This window comes from Trichoplax adhaerens, genomic scaffold (genome assembly GCF_000150275.1).
Source record: "Trichoplax adhaerens TRIADscaffold_7 genomic scaffold, whole genome shotgun sequence".
Taxonomy (NCBI): domain Eukaryota; kingdom Metazoa; phylum Placozoa; class Uniplacotomia; order Trichoplacea; family Trichoplacidae; genus Trichoplax; species Trichoplax adhaerens.
This window is the reverse complement of record NW_002060949.1, coordinates 4,149,501-4,165,098: the sequence shown is the minus strand read 5'-3', so window position 1 is coordinate 4,165,098 and position 15,598 is coordinate 4,149,501. Positions and strand designations below refer to the sequence as shown.

The following is a 15,598-nucleotide window of genomic DNA, read 5'->3' as shown; positions in this document are numbered from 1 at the left end:
ATCTCGTACCACAACGTAATGTTAATTTAAGTTGCCCATTCACTGCTATACTGCCATGTTATAACCGATGCACTAGAAAATTATACGTTAAGAAAAGCTAAATCTGCATGTTCTTAATTTTTAAATGAATTTTAAAATAAATTGAGTGGATTGTGCTATAAAATGTATTTATTTACGTAATAGATAGTATCAATGGAGTAGCTTAAAATTTCTATACTTGAAAGATTAGCCTGCTAAGAAATTTCCAGATAGGTTTCTCTTAAATTATTGCGATAGACATGAATATGAATGGAAATGAAAGTCATTTATGGTAGCAGATTCAACTGTACATCTTTATTTGATGAGTCCAGATATATAAAATATTAAATTATTGTATAATAACATAACAGTTATGATATAAACAGAAATCATCTATTGTGATAGTTTCATTTTCGTATTTTACTTTAATGTCCCGGATGAGTAGACAGTCCTATTTAATGTCTAGCTGACCAATAATTTAAAATAAATTCATCAGTCTTCGAGACTCCTATATAAGCAATAATTTCTGTTTCTGAAACTGGCGGTATACTAAATAAAGTACGATGATTTATAATTACATGAATAAGCGGATAATAATTATAGTATTCTGTGGACTTTAAATTAAATTTTCGTCACGCTGCTTTTAATAAATAGAAGGACATGATATTAATTTACCATGGTTGTCAAATAAATTTTCACCAGATGGAATTATTACCTTGAACTGTAAAATAAATTTTGTACAAAACTATAGGCAAGTGATTGCGACATTAAAGTATCTTTAACTACCTTTTAGTATAGAAGGATAAGACATTTTTTCCAATTTATTATTACAATACAAGTATAGTTGCGCAAGAGACAATTCCGGTCACTTAATCATGAAACCGGATTATCTTTACTCGCAGTTATTATTAGAATCATATTTATAATTACATCTTATCAAATATTTAAAAATTATTATTAGCGATCCTTGTTCCTGTACCCAGTCTCCTGTACATGATATTTCAACGATTTTGCAATATGTTTTGCTATTGATGACATTTCTGAATCCTATAGCCAACCTCTTATAAACGTATTCTAAAGGAGCTAATTTAAAGAAATATTAAATTAAATAGGAAATAATTAGTAGAAAGTTTCGAGTAAAATTATTGAATATGCTATTATGGTAACTAAATGTCAAGTATGAGGAAGATTATCTTAAATCGTTGTCTCGTAACGAAATCATTTTTAATTGTTTTTCGAAAGGATGCAAGAGATTATAAATTTCATTTTAATGATGACTATACGATTGCTAATATAATTAGAAAGGTTTGTTATAGAAATGATAATATCTAAAATTATCATCCAGCGTACAGACATTAATTGTATATTTTGCAACTTCTTAAACTATGCTGTTCAATCGCAGCAGATCAGATTCCTTACTTATAAAAATCTGGTGATTTTCTCATGGCATTGAAGAATTCGTTATAGGTAATTTTTCCGTCACCATCAAGATCAGCTTCCTTAAGAATCTGTCATAGTAGTAAAATTGAAGGTTTCTCTACAGCTTTAAGTCGTCAAAATTGATACATTAACAGTATCGATTAACGATAATTGTCTGAGATTTAAATGATATATCCACAATCATTATTATAGCGATTCGTTTAAACTCACATTAACTATTAGTAGTTGTACTTCTTCCTCATCTAGAATATCTACATCACAAACGGTGTGGATCATTTGAATGATATCTTCTTCATCGATAACGCCATCTTGATTAAAATCTGATCATCACCAAATATGATGTTAAATCGTTAAAAAAGATTGGTTATAGTGTAAACTAAAGTTATAAATAGTTAATTTTAAAGATTATTTTTGTCGTTGATTCACTTTATCGTTTTGAAATTTATACGAGTATGAATAATTGAAAGTTTATTACTTCAATTCGATTACCGTATATCTTGAAAGCATAACCAAGCTTAGCTTCCGGATCAATCTTTAAAAGAATAACCAAAATTTTATTATCTTCTTACGTGATACTACATAAAACTAAAAGTGTCGAAGTGGACTTTTATTGCTATTAAAATTCTACTTTGATGATAAAAATACATTAAAATGATAGAGTGTAAATTTTATAACGCTCATAAATAGCTCAAATCTCGTTTCAGGTAGTATTGTCAGCTCTCGAATTAAAGTAAAAGGATTTGAGGGTTAAATTGCTGTTAAATAAAACTGCTAAACATAAAGTACTAATCTTGATCATTTCAATTGAAATCGAGTGGCGCAATTGTATCTTAGATTCGTTATAGTCTGTTCAGTCAGATCATATATTTATAACACGAAAGAAAAGGCAATGAACAATATTTGTACCTTTTCGCTGAATGCAGACATCATATTTAGGAAATCCTCGAAATTGATGCTTCCATCTTCAGTATCTTCCGATGATGAGAAAACATGACAAATTCTATCGGCAAACGGATTGCACTGGATAGAAAGTGCGAAAGTTAAATCGATATTTGAGTGCTATGCTATGCAATCGATGTGAAATATGGATATGCATAAAGCAATTTATCTTGATTTATACAGCAACATGAGTTACATAAATTCGATGATCTTGGGTGCAAATACTCATGTACTCTTTCGTAGCAACTGTAATACTAACACACTTGAATAAATAATTAATTATGTTAGCCTCTAATTTTAAAATATTGTTCATTCTAATCGTGAAATCTGCTTCATTTTCATTTAAATTTATTCAAGAGACATTCTCAACCGGAAGTGATCTCCAAGATACTAATCACAATTGCAGTAAATTGCTTAAGTATCATACCGAAAAAGTGGCCGAAAGTAATCGTTTAAGACTGACTTACTGCTATTTCGACAAATCTCTCGATAAAGATTTTCTTATCCAGACGGGTGATGAAATCTTTTGGAAAGTCATTCGGTATAATTCCACACCACTTTTGGTAACATCTAAATTGAAATTGATATCATTTTATTATTACATTTTCCGATTGCAGTGAGTTAAATTAGGTTACGTAAAATGCAGTTCGTATTTGCGTTAGGTTATGTATAGAATCCAGTTATTTAAAGTATATTAAATCACAACGGCTGAATTGTAATTATCAGTTGAACTATTAAAACTGTACTGAAATTAATGTAGATTTTATCGTAATACTATCGATTACGGGAAACTAAAATAGGATTACGTAAAACGTTTCTAGTCTTCAGCGTAGCTTGTGTATAGAATCACGGTATTTAAAAGTATACTTAGTTAGAATTACTATAGGTTAAGTTATGGATTGGGCTATTGATATTATATTGAAATTAATGTAAATTTTATTGCAATAATATAGACTACGGATAGGTAAAATTGAATAAGTAAAATGCTGTTAGTCTTTGCTTTCTTACATATAGAATAGGGCTATTTAATATATAATAAATCATTCTAGATTAAATTATAGATACCCAAAAAGTGAAATAAGATACATTAATATCTATAAAATTTTCATCAAGTGAATAAAGTCGACCTATTTCAAGATACATTGATTTTTAGGCATAACTCTTGCGCTGTAAAGGAGTTTATATTTTTACGCGTATATTTATTACTACGATGTCCTATAACTGCTGATGCGCTGTTCTATAGGTAGATTACTGGAGTTATAATATAGACAAAGCTACAGAATTGAATATAGTATAGTCAACTACATCAATTTTTTATCTTCGATATAGCTAATGTGAACCAATTTAATGGGTCTATCAATCCTTTAGCTTACACTAGGCTTAGATTAATTTTAGGGCCGATATATTCGATTAAGCTTATTTGTTATACAATAGCTTTGAAGAGCAATTTTAAAAAAATTATATAGTAAACGATGAATTATCTACCTGATAATTTCTCGACTTTTGAAACAGGTCAAAGCCTAGAAAATTTATAAGCAAATAAGTTCATGAAGATATTCAAAACATAAATTTCATAAGGCATTTGTTACCTAATAACTATGAAAAGAAAATTACATTATTTTGTTCGTAATACGAATTCTTTCAACACAGCTAATTGCGTATAATGTAACAAATGAAATTATCGTTCATGTCAATATCCGTAGTATAGAAAATAGAAAAAGACAGTTAATACTCATGTTAATCCCCTACTATCGACTGTAAAAGACGTTCATTACTTTAAGTAATTAGCGAGACGCTACTTTAATGAAAATTAATTTCATGCTCTAGACATAATGTCTTTATCGTTTCTTTGCTAAACGCTTAGGGGCCTTTGGCTATATTTCTAGTGATTGAGTTGAAAGAAATAGCGAGCAATAGACCTGTAAAGTATGCTATAGAACTACTATAGATTAACGAAGAATATTTTGAGAGGAGCTCTTTCAATTCATTAACATTACCATATCGATATTAAATTATAAATTTTCGGTATGCTTATTATAGTCTCTGCTAGGCTTAATAGCTGGTTGGCAGTGGGTATACTTTGTCAGTTTTATTGAGTCAGAAATATATTTAGAAAAGAAAATATCGGCACTCTTTAGCATCTCTATTTCCCCGTAAAACCCTAAATGAAGATATAGGGTACCTTCCCACATTTCTATCTGAAAATATAGCCAGTAATTTCTCTTTCTCAATGTATGATGGAACTGCAACTGGTGTTAACAAGAAAATACCTAGGAAAGAAATACCAACCCTTGATGATGCCACTGTCTTGCATATAAATCTTATCTGTTTGGTAGCTTTAATATATTTTGATGTTGGAGATTTATCCTAACTGAGACATTCTTAAAACGCATAATCGAATTCGGGTTTGATTAACAAGAAATGGGCTACGAAAAAAAAGGTTTCATTGCTAGCTAATGAACACAAATCCTTTGGGTACCGCTACTTTTCTTGCTATTTTCTGTTTCAGCAATGATAATTCTAATCCTATTAATAGTTAATAGATTTAGAGTTAAAGAGCGGTTGATAATCTTTGAATAAAGCAGATCTGAAGGATTCTAAATGGGTTATGGGGACATTTTGAGTAGATTGCTGTAACGAAATTGCCGCGTCCATTTTTATTGATTGGCTTGCTTTTTGACTGAAAGCCTATTCTTTAGGTAAAAGAGTCAAGAAATATAATCTAATTTTCTTAATACTCTTTCATGATTGATCTATATTAATCGACAAGAAAGCTGAGCTGGTATGGATGTAAAATTAAATAGGATTTCAGAGCGGATTTATCATTAATAAAAGGTATGACTAAAAGCGTATTTAGATTAGAGAAGTTTAATATTCAAGTTCTAGCGTATCGTCTTGTATCCTGATGGCATTATTTTGTCGATTATCAACCGCAACCGCAACAATTGCTCGTCGTTCATTAAAGCCACATTAACGAGTTCATTCAGGATATCTAGGAATTTCTTGGAAGAGATGGGTGTGATAAATGGACGATATATTCATTTATGATCGGTAAAGCCTTCTCTTTTTATACTATACAATAGATCTTACGAAATATGATCTTGATATTGGATTGCTTTTATAGCCGAAGCTATAAGCTATGGGTATAGAAGTTTTACGTTATTGCGGCTTATAATTTGGATTCGTCATTAGATATTCAAACTTTTCTTCCTCTAGTCACTATAAAGTGATGTAATATTATGTTTACAGTGCTTACTTTGTTAAGTCTGATAACTTTTATTCGTAAATAGACATTCAAAATTTTCTCCCTTTAGTCACTGTAAAAAGCGATGTATTATATTATATTTGCAGTCTATGCATTCCGTAGCCGGCCACTACTTTGTACTAAAGAATTAAGCAATAAGTCATGCTGTTTTCCAGCGATATGTAATATAAAACGTTGAGTTAAAGGTTAGAATAAAACGGTTTTCCTATCATTTATTAGTCATTTACCTTAGTCAACTCGCGGAAAAGGTACGATAATTTTTAGCCATAATCACTTCCTACAATTACTCGTATAGTACAGTTGTAATTAATAGAGCAGTTTCTAAGAGAATTTGACTAAACTTTGTATTCCAGATTCGTGTTGAAATTAACGATCGGAACATTAGAGTTTTAGTATGTACACAAGCTGAAAATTTTCATTCAAGACTGACAATCAGATTGATCTTCAATAGAGTTAGAACTGCTGGTAGTATTTTTCTTCTATAAAATACGAAGGGAAGATCTATCACAACTCAATCCTTGGATTTTTGGGGATATCGGTTGAGGAGTAGAATAGTCGTCGCAAAGAGATTTGATTTCAGTTAAACCACTACCATAGTTGTTATGCTGATTTATATTTGACACAGTAAGAACAGTCAATGCCATTTTTCTTCTCTGAAAATCCAGATCTATCGCAACTCAGTCCATAAAATTTTGGGTGCCGATTTACAAGTAGAATAGTTGTTGGAAAGAGACTTTATTTCCGTAACAGTACCGTAGTTGTTATACTGATTTATATTTCACAGAGTTATAACTGTCGATATCGTTTTTCTTGTATAAATATGAAGAGAAGATCTATCGCAATTTAATCTTTTCAATTTTGGGGGTACTAGGTTAGGAGTAGAATAGTAGCCGCAAAGAGATTTTATTTTCAGTTAAAACAGTACTGTAGTTGTTATACTGTAAATTTTTACCTATTTTAAATGATTGATGACATTCTGTGATACCTTGGTAGTCTAAATTTGTTGAGGAGAGAAAATTATTAGAACCAATTCTAGTTAGTATCTGATATAGAGACACCAATTATACATAATGGTTCAATAGGATAAGATTGAGAAATGAAAACTATTTCTATTTTGATAGGATGAAGGGACTTTACTAGCCTCAATTCTAAATCCATTCTGGTCGATTCCGATGCAGTCATTGAATCGAATTGTACCGGCAGGATGTTTCAATTTCTCGGTTAATAGGAATAGAAGAACTAATCTGTGATTATCGGCAATAATATTGCTGAACATAATTCATTTCTATTCATTTAAGGTGACCGAATTTTTGAATGAATTACAGCGAAAATTGCAAGAAGTTCATTACCATGAGAATGATTGCGCATATTGTTTTGGATATGTTAGAAAATAAGTTATGTCAATAGTCAACGGAGAAATTAGTTCAAGGTTCTATTGATTGCCGTTTTACCTTACCTCATATTCTTCTAATTCTTCAACAGTAAAGACAGATTGCCAGCCACCCATCCTTGATTCTAGGCCGTTGTAATAATTTTAATTGGATAAAAAACAAGCGTTGAAAAGAGTAGCGATAGTACAATGTAGTCGTCTATTCAACTTGCAATGGCGGAATAAATCTGTGTCTACAGAAATAGAATTTATAAGATTTTCTTTCAAGCCTGATGATAGAAATAAATCAATTTCTATCAATCAATCTCGGCTCAAGTAGAAGCTATTTTAATTGATTAATATCTGCCAAGAATAACTTCAACGACGGTATTCAATAATGACGATGAAGAAGAGTGTTTTATAGAATATCTGTTGAGGCTATAGTCAATACTATGATATAATTAGAAGTTTTGACGTGGAGTAGATCTATTTAGTAGCACAATATTTCCTCTCAATCCTATAAGTTTGGCTAAGTAATTTCTTCTTTTTTTCAATTTCTATTTCTATCCACTTGATTTTGAATAGGAAAGAAAGGTAAGAAATCGTATCAACTATATCAAGTCATGAATAATAGTGAATAATAAATAAAAAAACAGTCTGTTGTCATACAAGAGTAAGAATTCAATGATGACAATGATTGATTATTTTAACGCTACAAAAGCTCAAAAGAGGATTGTGGAATTGCTCCTCTAATTACTCTATCAAGAAAAGAACGCTTTGAAATTGCTTTCTCCATGCTGATCATGACGTCATAATTCGCTATAGTAGATCTTGTTTTTACAGCTGGTTACCTCAGTAAGAAGTTCATTTCTTGCTCTAGGTCTATTCATGGATGAAAGATAATTTATGACTTGAGAGTTTGATATGAATAGAATTAAATCATAACTTACTTAGTCCATTGAATGACTTGGGTAATTGGGCTGTTATTGAAGAAAATTGAAGAAATTGAATTATACGAGGACCGATTATACCAGCAATATAACCTCTCATCTGTAATCGAGGGAAAGAGAACTAAGTTAGTCTTTAACTTTCCATTTCTAGGTATAAGTTCAACCTGATCAAACTATAGCGATTGCATGACAATAAAATTGTTATTCTTATAAACGCAACGGGGCCACTTTTTATTATAGTGGTCGCCTATCATAAATGATAGCAGCGTAGAAAATAGGTTATTTTGAAATCGGATTAATATGCTCGAATATATTGTCCGTGACTACTGTTAAAGCTAATGAGATTTAAATAGAACATCAAAAGAAGATGGAATGATATATCAATGCATTAGGTAATACACGCAGAATAAGAATTTGTTGATTGGCTAACCTTAACATCCAATAACATGTCGTTTCGATGTCATATAGCTGAATAGATAGTAGCAATATTAGTAACTTAGAGCAAATAGACATGTTCAAATATCACGATTGGCTAACCTTAACATCCAATAACATGTCGTTTCGATGTCATATAGCTGAATAGATAGTAGCAATATTAGTAAGTTAGAGCAAATAGACAAGTTCAAATATCACTTGGGATAATTCAATCATAATATAACACAATACATTGTTGATTTCTAGCCTTGATATCAAACAACAAACCTTGTTGATATCATACTCGTATAGATGAATAAATTGTAGCAGTATTAGAAAGTTAGAGAAAATAGACAGGTTCAAATATTACTTGAGATAATCTAATCATAATATAACACAATTTATTGTTAATTGGTTAGCCTTAATGTCAAATAATATACTGTATCGACATCGTACTCGTATAGTTGATTAAATTGTAGCAATATTAGTAAGTTAGAGAAAATAGACAAGTTCAAATATCACTTGGGGTAATCGAACTATAATATAACAGAATATGTTGTTACTTGGTTAATCTTAATATCAAATAACATACAATATAGTTGAATAGATGGTAGCAATATTAGTAAGTTAGAGAAACTAGGAAATTCACATATCGTTTGGGATAATATAACATGACTTTCATAATCATTAATAATTTCATTTGGTTTAAAATGTACGTATTTTGCGACCTTATTATATATCGGTATAGTCTTGATATACTACCCACGAAAATTACCAGGCTTTAACTATTGAGCAGTAATCTGGAATATAACCATATCGAGAAAATCATCACATTTATGTGTCACTTGGGTTAATAATCAAGTATTTTGTGACTTTGTAATATATCGGTATAGACTTGATATACGGACTATCGACAAAAACTACCGGGTATTAACAGTACTATGGAATATACCTTGAATGGTTAGACAGATTTTAAATTTGCAAAACAACTTAAGTTTCCTTAGGAAATCACATTAATCCACAATTTGATGATTTGAGCTCTTCATTACTATGCAAACGATTCTATTTTATAGTGATACTAAGATACAGTAATATGCGACTACAGGATAAAGTGTATTTTATTACAATGTCTTTAAATGCTATGTAGACTATTAGCTAACGACGTAAAGCCTATCTGCTTTTTAGATATAACTATATACTTAAAAAAATTGCGTAGCTGAGAAGAATCATATTGAAACTGTGCTAAAATTGCAATAGAAGAATATTGTCAATAACATTAACGAGGGATGGATTGACTCTTGACCTACACGTATATACGGGACGAGAACTTCGTAATGGTTAAATCCGGATATGCTATGAAGTAATGGGCATATTTAAGCTTTAATAAACAAAGCTATTAAATTAATTATTTCAGGCCGGTATATTACATATTACATTTATTCAAAAAAATGGAGTTATAAAATTGCAGCTTGATAACTTAGGCAAAATCTCGAATTAAATATCGCAAAAGCATTGCCTTCAATGAAGTAGCTAAATTTATTTTTTCTTGAAACATCTATAAATATACTAGAAGGGTTTATAAGTCTAGAAACGAATCTTAGTGTAGTGATTTCGGCTAGTTATAGAGTACTATGAAGTAAGGTAGCTCTAGGACGTGGAATAGTCTCTTATGCTTAATAAACTAATTGCATGATGAGTGGTATGACGAATAGGTGTTTTTGTATAATTGAGTCACGTTAGAGATTAACTCCATTTTTAATCACTCGAATTTCGAGTGAGTGGATTCAATAGATTACGAACCTAAGCGATTATAAATCCCCATTTATCATAGTTGCATTTATCATATATTGCTTTGTTGAAGTGTTTTATTACGTAACAAAATAGGCTGCTAGAATATTATTTCACTTATACAGTATATAAATTGAAGGTTTTGTATACAGTAATACCGAATTATAAATATCATAGCAATTAGTAAAGGTCATTTTCAAAATATCCCTTGTTTAGAAATACACCAAATAAATGGAAATAAGTACACCGGCGACGTTAGTAGATTCAGGATTTAGGCTTAGCCTTAGGGTTATGGTTATATAGATAGATTCTAAGAGATATTGATCATACTGTATTTATGAGTTATGTTTACATTTTTATTACTTACTTCACATCTGTTCTTATTTTTAATTAAAAGGCTTAGATAAGTCAATATTTGATGTTTATGACATTGACAACTGCTTCGATACTGGACTAAGAGTAATAATAAAATTATTATCATTTGGATAGAATAACCTTACGTGAAGGAATGGGTGGAAATTCTAGCACACAGATAACGAAAGAAGAATTAGAAAATTTAAAGGTAGTGAGGGATCGAAATAAAATTTCATGGCGCTAGATTGAATAATCAAATTTTTTGCTGATATTATTCTTATTTATGACGGCGTACTTATGTATCGAAACAGAAATCAATGTATTTGTCTAGCAGAGAAATTCTTGAGTAAGTTATTTCGGTGAATTTTGTGCCACATTTCTTTCAATTAATGACTTACTAGCTATGTAGTTGTTAACTTTGCTTTTTTAGGCTAAAATTACAGGATTAATATTTTGAGTTCACTTTCTTATGATCTATGATATCGTGGTTGAGAATGTAACGCTTACTTCTGCCTATGACGACGCTATGAAAAATTAATTATAAAATAACTTTAGATGTCATCGACGATGGATTGAATTGCTTCGCATAAGAAATAGAAATGTTAGTCAATGGAGGGAATGCAGAATATCCCAAATTGATTTCATTGAAGATCTAGCAGAAATGACTGTAAGGCATGCATCATGGAATCTCACAATATTTGATATATTGCATTAAGCCATATTCCAAATTAAATTTGCTTATGTTAGTTTGTTAAAGGAGGTATCTTCAAAGTAGTTAGGTAGCATATAGGTAGAGAAAAGCTCGGTATATCATTAGATATAAAAATTATGGCTTATACTGTATTCTCCTTAAAGATACTTTAATATCGAATACATCATAGGTAAATCCATTTGCAGATCGAATTTGTACTATTTTATCGTCGTCTGAAGATCGTGATGGAAGCATGTCTTTTGAAGATACGGTTAATCTTTTTTCTTTTTTTAATCAGAAAGTAAGAGGAAATTTTAATCTTATAAATATTTCTTTTGTCTCATCTTATAGCAGTAAAGTTAGTGTTAGTATAGTATTTTTTATCAAATAAGCATTACTTAATGATTTCGATCAGGTCTCGTCGGGTATATATGTAAATGTCTTGTTTAATATCTTTATTAGGCTCCTAAAGATTTGAAGGCGGAATTAGCCTTTGCGATCTATGGTAAATGATAAGCTATATGATTTCGTTTAATTTGAATAATTAAAATTTTTATTCAGCATGAAAATTTACTATTCTTTAAAAATATAATATAATTATCGCCTTATGTTAGATAACTCTTTGCCAAATGTTATTTTTTAGTATGATTATGGTATGCAATTATACTACTATTAAGTAATATTAACTAAATTTATTTCTTTTTAGCACCATGTCAGCATACTAATATTGTTTGACTACCCTATTCGCCCTATGCGTATATTCTGTACAATAAGCTAGAATTATAATCTTTAGCAAATACAAGTAAAAAGTATTAGCATAAGGTCTACTTATTCGCATTGATAGATTTTGACGGCGATAATAGCATTGGACGAAGCGATCTTGCGCAGCTGGTTTACAGATTATGTGGTAAAGCTCGAATTAATGAAGAGGAATTAAATATACTTATCGAGGCGGTAAGACTATAGTATTGTTCGTAGTGACAACACTGGATAATCTTACTTATCTACTTTATTTCTTTTAGTGCATTTCTTTCTGAGATTACAGAGTATCCAATTATAGATCATAGTCATTATATGTCAATGTTTTGGTTAAGTAAATATTGATAGAATCTGTCACATTTGTAATAATTAAATAGTTTTACGGAATAGTGAATCTTGTTTGACTTGATGAAATTCGTTTACTACAGTATATTGCACCAGAAATTCTTTTCATAGTCTGAAATATTGTATAGTTATACTTTTGACGGATGACACTGTTATGTTCTTCAATAATAAGTTCACTCCGTGAGTAAGATTGATAACCGCATTTTATTATTAGTTGATCGGTATTTATAGCTACACGAGGTTACACCTCGATACGATTACAGTTTATACTTCGCACTACAATTAGTAACTTATCAGTCCGCCTTTTACAATGTTATCACCTACTGTATTACAAGTACTACCATACAATCATCACATACGTACATATATAGTGTTTCCTTTATTTATGCCTTTATGGTTAAGATATCGTATTTAATCTATTACGAACTATATATACAACAGACACCGTAACCCTTGTAATGGATCAAGTTGCAATTACAGATAAATTATTTCTTAGGTCTTAGATGAAGCAGATTTAGATCACAGTCGAACACTCTGCCAGATAGAATTTATGCATCTTCTTACTCATTCTCCAAATTTTGAAAGGTATTAAATAGTTTTATAAAACGAAGTGATATGGATTAAATTATAAAGTATGATACCTTTTACATTAGTAAAAGCTAGGACATTGCAAAATAATAAGCATGGCTTGAAATATTTTCTGATGGGACATCACCTAATATATCTCATTCTGTTTACGCTCCGCAGCTCATTTTGCATTCGTATCTGAGAATTATTTCGATTTAGAAGGAATGAAAAGAAGGTTATAAAAATTAACAGTTTCTGTTTGATTCTCTTTTAATATTGATAGCCTTTTGATGCCTTTGTAGTGAAGTAAGCTTCTATTTATCACAATATGCCATATAATAGATTTAGATTGGACTATAAATTAGGATGACATGAATTTTATTTATTAAGGTTTCATGTAATTAAACTGTATATTCTCGGAAACTCAGATTTGGCTTCATCTGATTAGTGAAATTTCTTTCATTCTCATACTTTAGATAATGATAACATAACCTCTATTAATACTTTATGATTCATTTTCTAATAAAGCCTCTAACTATTAAAATCCGAATCTTCACCGTTAATAATTGCTTACTAGTAGATAGATGCAGAAGACAACAGTATGGCATATTCACTTTCTTTTTTGGGTACCGGGTATAGGTTTACGGTAACCGATATTTAGAAGTAAATATGTATGCGGTAGTCGTTACTCTCGTATGCTATTAATGTACAGTATTCTGACTATCTGTGCTATTCTCTACTTCATATAAGTTTCATAAAGCATGCGACAAGGTAACGTACAGTAAAAGTCTATAAGTAGTTACTGACTTAAACGCCCTTTTACTTAACGTTAAACACCCATAGCAAAATACTGTAAAGATGAAACTTTTATTAGCAAAGATACATGTACAACTTTTTACCACACCACTCAACTCAAATGTTCCCGTTTATATAGGAACCGTCTAATTTGTAAACAACAACAGTATTATTAATATACCTTACTAGGAGAAACATTTCGAACTGAGATGTTTCTTACATAGCTTTTCTATCGGTAAATATTTTGAATCTTACCTAGCACTGCAAATATGGATATTCTCCATACTAGCTATTACTGTACTTATTAAACTATCCTAATGACAAGGCAACACCGTAACACCATGGCACGAAAAGACGAAAAGATAGATTAACGATAATTTTTAAAGTTTTAACAGTTTTCCATCGCGAGCTAATAAAAGCTAAAAGCCTTCTTCGATATTGCCTACCTAATAAGAAATACCTATAGAAATTAATGGTAATCTCATTGATAGTATTACTGGATATACCGATACTTGCTTGCACGTTTACTGTATACTCATGATGAATTATTCTGTTATAAGAGTTTTAGAAGAGAATTGCAATGAGAAATTCTTCTATCACATGTTCTCACGTATCAGCCCGATATTTCTTATTTTAAATATTGCACTTGCAATTCTGGCAAAGATGGACTTCTAGTAATTGCTTATGTTAAATCTCTATTTTAAAAATTACTGGTATATTTCTGTTAGGAAAAAAGTAGACTGTAAATATTTTTATCTCTTCCATACTCGTATTGAAGAAGCTTTTATGAAACAAGAGCCTTTTCAACAATAGATAACAAGTTCTAAGCTATTTTGTCGCCCTATGTAATCAATTCAGAAGCTAAAGTGACATTAATATAGTTGATAGTATACTTTAAACTAAAAATGTTTTTAATATACTCCTACCTCTTTTATAAATAGTAATAAAAGATCGCCAATACTATGTCGCGCTCTGATGGATCTATCAATGTACTAATTCAAACAAGTGCTAGTAGGAAAGGATAATAATACTTTAGAACGCAATATATTATACCATAATCTAGCTGAATGACATTTTTATATCCCAAATACAATGTAGAAAGCATACGATAGACTGGATGTATAGGTACGGGCTAACATAGCGTATATTAATTGCAACAGGGCAATCATTATATCCCACCATTTACATATTTTAAATAGGTTATCCTTTTAAGTCTACTTTATATTATACTGTTGCTAAACTGCAAACTCAACATTTGATAAAATAGCAATAGTCTTTCCTAATGGCTGTAAGCTACAAACATTAAAATTAATTTATGAGGACAATCATGCACGAGGTAGCAACTACTTCCTGATTAAATTAGAAGCTTGGACAATATGAGGTTGTATTGAGTGGATGATATGACTACTGTGTTCGAAGGATATGAAACCGTCTTTTTTTTCATAGTCTAAAATAACAGTATCTACCTCCTGCTAGGCCAGAATGAATTGGAATTATCCTTTCCCAGTATCTAATTGGTTATGGATGATAGGGTCAATTTATTCTCGTATATTAGAGTAAAAAGCCTGCTATAAATTGCGATACTAAAACATTCAAGTCGGCTCTATGGAGTGGTACCATTCCAGTAGAGGTCATAAATTATTAATTTATGCTAATCTATTCTTTTATTTCATAGCTTTTATGCTTATAATGCAATAAATTAATGAAACGCCATTTCATACTGACATTTTACAGTAGTTTAGTAAGAGCCATACAGTGCTAGAAGATTATCCATTGTAAGCGTCTTTTGCCTTGGGATTGAATAAAATAGGAGAGGTAAAAATAAAAAGATACATGTTGATGATACGTCAGATATCCTTTAATCTTGTAGTTTAACCCGGATTACAGTCTGCTTGATCCAGCTT

At 30.5% G+C, this 15,598-nt stretch overlaps 2 protein-coding genes across 2 annotated transcripts; one reads left to right on the top strand and one right to left on the bottom strand.

The window, feature by feature from the left end:
* Window positions 1-473: 473 nt before the first annotated feature.
* TRIADDRAFT_58257 (uncharacterized protein) lies at window positions 474-7,169 on the bottom strand (the record flags this gene model as incomplete). Its single annotated transcript, XM_002114083.1, has 8 exons — window positions 474-567; window positions 1,438-1,526; window positions 1,669-1,778; window positions 1,948-1,990; window positions 2,365-2,478; window positions 2,865-2,967; window positions 3,883-3,917; window positions 7,119-7,169. 8 exons carry the CDS (start codon window positions 7,167-7,169, stop codon window positions 474-476), a joined length of 639 nt encoding a protein of 212 aa, XP_002114119.1.
* Window positions 7,170-10,414: 3,245 nt separating this feature from the next.
* On the top strand, window positions 10,415-14,507 carry TRIADDRAFT_58256 (uncharacterized protein; the record flags this gene model as incomplete). The annotated part of the gene is made up of 7 exons (XM_002114402.1): window positions 10,415-10,437; window positions 10,673-10,745; window positions 11,419-11,499; window positions 11,691-11,733; window positions 12,073-12,182; window positions 12,829-12,917; window positions 14,423-14,507. 7 exons carry the CDS (start codon window positions 10,415-10,417, stop codon window positions 14,505-14,507), a joined length of 504 nt encoding a protein of 167 aa, XP_002114438.1.
* Between the last annotated feature and the right edge of the window lie 1,091 nt (window positions 14,508-15,598).